This window comes from Zerene cesonia, unplaced genomic scaffold (genome assembly GCF_012273895.1).
Source record: "Zerene cesonia ecotype Mississippi unplaced genomic scaffold, Zerene_cesonia_1.1 Zces_u008, whole genome shotgun sequence".
In the NCBI taxonomy this organism is placed as follows: domain Eukaryota; kingdom Metazoa; phylum Arthropoda; class Insecta; order Lepidoptera; family Pieridae; genus Zerene; species Zerene cesonia.
Window position 1 is genome coordinate 1,328,402 of NW_024045138.1, and position 8,471 is coordinate 1,336,872.

General features: G+C 44.7%; 1 protein-coding gene across 1 annotated transcript in view; it reads right to left on the reverse strand.

Annotated features, from left to right (window-relative positions):
* Nucleotides 1-8,471, reverse strand: part of LOC119839090 (dystrophin-like) — a 92,950-nt gene that overhangs the window by 60,839 nt on the left and 23,640 nt on the right. Inside the window, exons 9-22 of the mRNA XM_038365282.1 lie at nucleotides 7,108-7,228; nucleotides 6,729-6,853; nucleotides 5,944-6,116; nucleotides 5,352-5,518; nucleotides 4,991-5,212; nucleotides 4,114-4,350; nucleotides 3,836-3,995; nucleotides 2,881-3,624; nucleotides 2,561-2,703; nucleotides 1,809-2,196; nucleotides 1,455-1,563; nucleotides 1,042-1,183; nucleotides 643-795; nucleotides 359-481 (exon numbers count right to left, since the gene is read on the reverse strand). Of these exons, the coding sequence (XP_038221210.1) occupies nucleotides 359-481; nucleotides 643-795; nucleotides 1,042-1,183; nucleotides 1,455-1,563; nucleotides 1,809-2,196; nucleotides 2,561-2,703; nucleotides 2,881-3,624; nucleotides 3,836-3,995; nucleotides 4,114-4,350; nucleotides 4,991-5,212; nucleotides 5,352-5,518; nucleotides 5,944-6,116; nucleotides 6,729-6,853; nucleotides 7,108-7,228 (3,007 nt within the window). The remainder of the gene's footprint in view (nucleotides 1-358; nucleotides 482-642; nucleotides 796-1,041; nucleotides 1,184-1,454; nucleotides 1,564-1,808; nucleotides 2,197-2,560; nucleotides 2,704-2,880; nucleotides 3,625-3,835; nucleotides 3,996-4,113; nucleotides 4,351-4,990; nucleotides 5,213-5,351; nucleotides 5,519-5,943; nucleotides 6,117-6,728; nucleotides 6,854-7,107; nucleotides 7,229-8,471) is intronic.

The window sequence follows — 8,471 nt, forward strand, 5'->3', positions numbered from 1 at the left end:
TCCGCCTCCACCTGCGCGCGGACGGATCGATCCTTATGTTTATAAATAATGTGAAAACAAACTCGTTCTTAGGTAGTAACTAAAGTGGAATATAAAGGAAGATAAATCATATATGTATTTACATTGTTTAATTTCTAACATTCTGTAATATAGAGTGAGATGACTATTTTTCAATGAAGTGTTGGCAAAGGCTCTTCTTTTGTAACAGTTTGTCAGCATAAAGCATGTAATTTTTTCTATGTAGTCTTTTCATGAATATAACATGTATTGTTTGTCTTTGTGTCCTATATCATTGTTCTATATTCAAGGTATACTTGAGTGTAACGTTTTTCTTACAAATAAATAAATAAAAATATACTTGATCCGGTGGGGGCGGCTGTGTGCGCAGGCGCAACAGCCACTGGTGCAGGTTGTCGAGCGACAGTTCGCTCTTAGCCGCTTCCTGCGCCGCAGCTTCCAGCTCCCGCGTGCGAGCTGCGGCCTGTTATATACAAAAAATGCAGTCAAATGTATATTTTTCTACGTGGTCTGATGCCGCGTGTAGATCTGTTTGTTGTGTTGCGTATAGCGCGTAATGGCGTATTTATTGTGATGTAGCGTGTAGTTCCTTGAGTATTGTTTGTAGGAGGGCGGGGGGTGCACCTGCGCGGCGAGCGCGCGGCCGCGCTGCGCGGCGCGGTCCAGCTCGGCGCGGATCCAGGCCGGCATGATGTGCGCGTCGATGAGCGCGCGCCCGATGCTCTCGATGCGCTCCACGCGCTCCGTGCTCTGGTTCGCCAGGTAGTTCTCCAAGTCCTGCGGAGAACACGCGGTCATCGACTCTTCGATTTCAAGTAGCTTACAGGATTATAATAATTCTAGTCGAGTGTTTATAGAGATCACTATACTTTTAATGTTTCTCTATTATTATTATCTCAACGAATCTTGTCTTATCTTATCTCAATGAAGCATTGCAAGGCGCCCGCCGCAAATTTTCGAATAAGGCTCTCGTTTGAATATGCACGGTAGGAAGGTTCGTTCTGAACATAATGAGAGGCTAACGTAGAGCTCGTCGGAGATCTCCTCGGCGTCGGCGCGCGCGGGCGAGGAGCGCAGGCGGCGCGCCAGCCCGTCCAGCCACGCCGTGTGCTGCGCCAGCCACGCGCGCAGCTCGCCCGACTCGTGCCACGCCTCCGCCAGCACCCTGCGCATGCGCCCCCTTAGCCTCCCGCAGACCCTCCCGCAGACCCTCCCGCCGAAACGGGCAAGTCTCGAAGGACCGAATATGAGATAAATCAAATCTGCTGTCGCGCGACAACCATTTGATTTATCTCAATGTAATTGATTTTTTCGATTAAAACATATGAAATATTTTCTCAACAATTTGTAAAAAAACTAAGTTACTGAAGAATGTGTACATATAATTGTTCACTAAAACATGCATAACTTGTCCGAAATATAAGAAATCATCAGACTTGTATCGCTCGTAGATGCAGTGCGTGGCGCGCGTCCAGCCCGCGCTGAGCTGCGTGAGGCGGCGCGCCAGCCGCGTGGCGCCCTCCGCCGCCACCAGGATGTCGTGCCCTGCGCCGGGACACCACATTCACATTAGCATTCGCTCGCTTTCTGCGCAAACACTCACCAAAGCGCTACTTCCCGCTTACTTAAACCATCACAAAAGGAAAACTACAATCGGATCGGAAATAAATGCAGCAAAAAATAATTAACCTCGTTTCGTTCGAGTCTGAAATATATTTTAAAGATGGTCGATTTCCATTTTTATATATATTGATATGTGCAAAGAAATTCGATAGCAAAAATTAACTTACCGGCTTCGTTCAAATTCCTAAACTCGGTAGTTTTTTCATCGCATTTATCCTTTAATGCCTGGAATCGGGTCTTCATCTGGTACAGCTCTCCGCTATCCCTGATCTCGCACTCCTCCTCTTTCGGGATCTCATTCTCTATCTCTTCCAACCACTTCTCCATCTCATCTATCCTTCTAATTACATTCTCTATCCGCTCTAAGCTTCGCCTTAAGTTCTCATTCAGTTTGAACGACGCGTTCGTGACGTCATTGAAACGTTTCTGCAATTCTTTGGTGTCGGATTTGAGATGTTTCGATAAAGTCTCATCGCAATCTTCCAATATCGTATTCTTTATTGATTCTATTTTGTCCAGTTTCGCTTTGTAATTTGCTTTGCTTTCATCGAAATTCTAGAAAATTAAATTTATGTTAAAATGAACAACAATTGATTGATGATATGGAATTATGGTATAAATGAATACAATTTAAGTTCATTTATTACAATTGGTTTTTGTAGGCCCATATCCTTTTCCTTAACCTTCCCAGTCCTTTCCTTATTTCCTCTCGTCAATCCTTTCTTATTCCCATTTCAATTTGAAGCGGAAATGCATTTGGAGAGGCGTAAGGTCTGCAACGACTTTACGCTTCTCCAAATGTTCCAAATGTTCACGGTGGTAGCGCTTACCGTCAGGCGACCCACCAGCTCCATTACCGTCGGTGACATAAAAAAAGCTCGTATTGAATATTCTACAGAAGAAACAGCAAGACACTAACATTGCTCTCTATAAGCAAGCTCTCCAGCGCCTCTGCGTCCCCGAGCGGGATGTCAGAGTGCGACTCCACAAACGAGCTGACCTGCTGCAGCCAAGAGCTCAGCTCGCTCGTCTCCTTGTGCAGGTTGTCCAGCAGTTCGATACCTGGTAAAACATTTAGTGCACTCAAAACCACATAAATATTTTTGTAATACTAAGTTTAACGTACAATAAAGGTAATATCAGCAATCAGAAATATGGATGTTAGAGTTTCTAGATATAATATTTGAATTTATCAATGTAAATGCAATAATGTTATGAGTCGTGAAAATTATAGAATACCGTTCTCCAACTTCTGTATCTTCTGTCCCAGGATCGCTTGCGAATCCGTAAACCTGGTCACCAAGTTCTCGACGCTACTCCTGAAATTCAGTTCCTCAACACTTCCCCTTTCATAATTCTGCTTCCTGTCTTTAACAACACTATCATATGTCGATTGTATTTCTTCGAAATCCTTTTTCAGTCTCTTCAGTTCCTCTAAGGTTTTTTCCATGTGCTCTTTAGAAGATATAACCGCGTGTTCCGCGATTATTTGGTTCTCCATATCTTGAACTTTCTTCTGCACCATTTTATATTCGTCCTCGTGTTTATCCACCGGTTTCTTGTTAATCGCCAGCTTGATCTCCACTTCTCTCCCGCTAAGATAAGTGAACAACTCTTCGAACGCTTTATTTATTCGTTTCGTATCGGCTTCTATGTCGTCCTTGTGACACGTCGGTATCGCTTTCGTCAGTAATATGATCGATTGGGCGTTCAGTTCCTTGAGTTTCGTCTCTATCTGCTTCATGAGTCGTATTTTGTTCCGCAGGTGTATCAGCTGATTGTTGGAGGGCTTCTCCTTCAACATCTTGTCCTTCCACGCGTGGATGTCGTCTATATCCCTCTGGATCGCCGCGAGGTTCTCGTCGAAGTTCTCCTTGTCCTCGAGGAGGTTCATCGTGTTTCGTATCTCAAGGAGGGAGCGCTGAATGCCCTCCCACCGTCGTTTCAGATTTTCGATGCTGTCAGCGTGCTGTTGGGCTTCCTCTGAAATTTGAAAAAATAAGGGAGATCGCTTATGTCGTTTTTAAGTTCATGAGAATGTCAGTTAAAGGGTATATCAATTTCAGATGGTGTTAATAGTGATTTCATTATTAATGTTATTTATTACTTTTTTATTTTAATTTAAATAGTTCACACTGAACTGCAAAAGTCAATGAAACATGTTAAGAGCGATAGGAGACACGTAGCGGCGCACCTGGCACTGCGTGGTGCGCGTGGGGCGCGCGGGCCCCCTCGAGGCGCGCGAGGTCGGCGCGCCGGCGCTCGCTCTGCTGCTGCACGCGCTGCACGGCGCCGCGCACGGCCGCGCGCGCCGCCCGCCCCGCGCCGCCGCCGCACGCCAGCTGCTCCGCGCACTGCGCACACGCAAGCCCTCGTTACACCGCACCGTGGGAAAGCATTACATTCAATTGAGCTTCGTTCAGAGGAGTCCGGAACGGAACGATCTCAGATGCGGCCCACGCGAGCGCTCACCTCTTGCAGCGCTCTCTCGGTTTCGTCGGCCCAGGTCTCGAACACGCCGTAGCCGTGCTGGAAGTCGGCGGGCCGGTCGAGGCGCGGCTTCTTGCTGTGGCTGGCGGCGGGCCCCGCGGCGGGCCCGGCGGCGTGGCTCACCGTCACCGTGGTGGTGACGCTGCGCGCGTCCCCGTACGTCGGCGTCGGTGACGACTCCGTGCTGCTCATGTCCAGCTCGAAACCTAGCTCTTTTATCTGGAACGATTTAACAGTCTTTCGTGTGAACGTTGTTTATTTATATAACAATTCAATTTAATTTTCATCTGAATTCATATATAACACTACAAAACAAAGTTACTATATTTATATACTTGTTTTTGTCAACGCTCAGTGAGAAAGGATTGAAACCACACTACAGGAGTCTCTTCCCCTGATGCCGAATGCTTTTAATTTCTTTAAAAGATTGTGACGAAGTGGTATGGATTTCTTAGTACATTCTCCTTTCATATTTAGCTACGGAAACAATATTGACTATCCGATATAAGCCGCATTTTTCCTCGATATTTAAGCCAGGTCGTCTATTAATTTTACCATTAATGAAGCTGGGCAATGATGATGATGATGAACCATAATCCACCATGTCACACGTCGTCGAACTTTTGATCCTTGGACATGCCGGTTTCCTCACGATATTTTTCTTCATAGTTTTAAGAAGTGGTGATTTTATCCACATGTGCAAATAAATTAAAAAATCAATTTATATCCTGCACGCTCGCCCGGCCTCGAACCCCGATTTATAGATTTTCAAATCCGAGGTTCTCACCACTGAGCCACCATTGTTTATAAATTGAGTAAATAATCTAAATTAATCTAAAAAAAACGCATGAGCACCGACCCTGTCGACCTGCACGCGCAGGATCATCTCGGTGGCGTCGAGGCGGTCGTGCAGCGCCTCGGCGCGCTCGCCCAGCGCCGCGTCGGCCGGCTGCAGCGCCTCCAGCCGCTGCAGCAGCTCGCCCAGCGCCGCGCGCTGCACGCCCGCCGAGTGCTTGCAGCGCTGAAGCGCCGAGATGCGCGCCAGCACCTCGCCGATCTCGCTCACCGGGTTCGCCTCCATCTAGTGACGTAAGGATACTCATTAGCACGTCAATTCTCAAACATACCACACAGAAATTATTTGGGAGTATCCATTACTCATTTGAATAGTTATTAATAGTTCTAATTGACGTCTGATAGGCGAGTGACGCAAAAGGCACCTGTTTGAGGTCCCGCTCGAGCTCGTCGGCGGCGGTGTGCAGCGTGTCGCTGTGGTCCAGCAGCGCGCACAGCGCCTGCAAGCGCTGCAGCCGCGCCAGCGTCCACTGGCACGCGTGCGACCAGCGCTCGCCCAGCGCCCGCAGCTGGTCTTCGATCTCCGTCACACCTGCAGCGTACATCCGAATTTAAAGGGTGTTACGTTTATAAAACGTAAAGAAGTTAGACATAGTTCGAATGATAATATGAACACCTGCTGTGTTGCACGTTGGGTTAATTATATAACAACTCATTTCCCACTCAAGCAGTACGTAATAATATAACCTAAATTTTGGACAAACAATAGTCTATACATATCATGTCGTTCACATGGCATTGTACTTTATCACTCTATTATACTGACTTAAAAAGTGAGTATTTATTTTGTTTACTTCGTTTGAAATACAGGCAGCGTAAACAAACGTCACACACTGCTGCAGTGTGTAATTAAGAGTTACAAAAATAATGTAGGACAAAGATTTAGAATTGAGGTGCATTCTTATTAGTGTCGATCTGCAAGCTCGTGCACGTTGGTGCGCAAGTGCGGGCGCGTACCCGCGTCGTGGTCGTCGTCCACGACGACGACGCAGTCGGCGAGCGCGTCGACGAGCGGCTGCTGCGTGCGCAGGTCGGCGTGCAGCGCGCGCGCGTCGCGCAGCGCGTCGCGCGGCGCCGCGCGCGCCGCCTCCATGCGCGACATGCGGTCCTCCGTCGCCGTCAGCCACTGCCTGCACACCCACCGCGCCCACGCGCCCACTCGCTCGATTACAACCCTATGCGTTTTATAGGCAGAGATCCGAGTACGAGAGAACACGATTATGAAATGTCCTCCCCTAACTCGTATAAGAAAACCGAGTTAACTCATTATACTAACAAAAAATTTAAATTGCCCAAATATACTCTCGTATACACGCTGACGTGCCAATGGTGTATTTTTTAAGTATAAATTACTCATTATATGGTGTTTTTCTATTTACTATTAGATGGATTCTTAAGATTCTTGTCTACACCCCTAATTGGCCACCTGACCTCTTTTGCTTCCCTCACGCCGCACGCATACTTACGTTTCAGACAAACAATGTAGACAGCATTAGGGAGCGGTACATGCCAGCAAAAAATATCGAATAAGACTTTTTTTTCCGAAATCAGCGTTTACGTATTAGTACCATTGAGCATACTACACCGTTGGCTAGACATCCTGTATCATAAAGATTGTATTCTATGACAATAAGATTGTATATGAACATGAGATCCCCATTTGATGATTTAGCCTTGTAAACAAGTGATCCCATTAGTGCAGAGTGGGTCGGAAGCCACTGTCGGGCGCAGCGCGCACTGACCGGAAGGCGTGCAGGTGGTCGTGCTGCGCGCGCATGAGCTCGCTGTGGCCGGCCGCCTGGCGCCGCATGGCCGCCACGCGCAGCTCCTCCCAGCGCTCGTTCAGCAGCCGCATCTGCAGCCGCACCTGCCACACCACACACGTCGCTAACCGACCTGCATACCTTAACTCAACTTCACCACCACCGTTACAGCGAAATCTATTTTGGTAGATAGAAGTTGTATGTTGTATGTCCTGTATCTGATTATTCATCTTAATGTCGACTAATATCGACCGAATCTCGAATTTCAGTAAACAGACATAAATTGGTACAAAAAATGTGTTCAGTTTCTCTTCAAACTGAATATTTCAATGAATACAAAATATGAGTAAGGACTGACTTCATTGGCCTCCTCTTTGGTGAGAGCGGCGTCTCGTATGAGCCTGGCGCCTTCCTCCAGCACGGCGCCCACGCGGCACTGCTGCTCCGACAGCTCTAAGAGAAATTTCTGCGAATGAAGAATATAATTAATACAATATCAAGAAAAATTAATTAGATATTCTTACTTAATGCATATGTATATATATAAAATTATTAGGTTTCGAATTTTTAAACTGTTTATTATTGAATGGTATAAGGAATTGTTGAACAATATAAGCAAAATGGACAAAAATTAGTAGGACGTTCTATTAACCCTCAAGAGAAGCACTATCGCTGCTGCGCGATCCAGAAGCACTGGGTATGCCATACCCGCGTGTCTTTGATTAATAATATCTTTCGATCAAATTGTCCGATATAGAATTTTTTTTTTCATTTTAAAGCTTAGACAGTGTAGATTAAGAATATATCCATAGAATTGACATAAAGAAAAATTTATCTTGAATAATATAGAAAAAAATCGACATAAACCCTTAAAATGAGGTGTTTTATTCAAATTACCGTATCTAGGCAGAATTTATAGATAATAAATTTTTCCCGACGGCATTTGAAAGGGAATTAAATGTACTTTTAGATAGTAATTTCGTCATTTAACTGTAATTAATAAAAGATATTTATTTAGTTAGGTAAAGTTCAGTGTTTTTAGAATGATAATACTTAATTAAAAAATATGGATTCATTACTCTTTTATTAATACAAACATTTAAATTACTTTATAAAACTTATGTTTTAAATGGATTGATGCTACAAAAAATTAAGAATATAACTTCAAGCTACATTTTTCATAAATTTTGGCTGTATGTTCTTTACACGTTGGAATATCACATTTTAAACACTTATAACATGTTTTTCGGTCTAATGAACTGGGACAAAATCCACATCGCTTATATTTTTCTAGTTTATTGTCAGCTATCAAATCTCTATCAAATCTAGGGTCTTCTGTTTCAGGCAAATCTTTATAATCTAGGAAAGCTTCTATTTGTGAGCGTAATGTCGTTTGTAAAGTAGGCAGTTGAAGTCTTCTTATCAAAAATGGCTTAATAAGAGATAAAGATAGATCTAAAATACAATCATTCCATTTAAAACAGATATTTTAGAATTCTAATTATATAAGTACAAAAAAAGAACTCAAAAACACAATTTTATGCAAAACGTTGAGTCAGGCAAAATAACAAAATACTGACGCTACAACAGCACTGGGTAGCGCATACCCACAGACTGACTACGGCCGCCTATATTTTAGTCCGTATTCACATCTCAAGATAACTATGGTGGGGAATCTGTAGTGGGGATAGTAGAGATTTTTCCCCTAGGCAAAGTCACCTT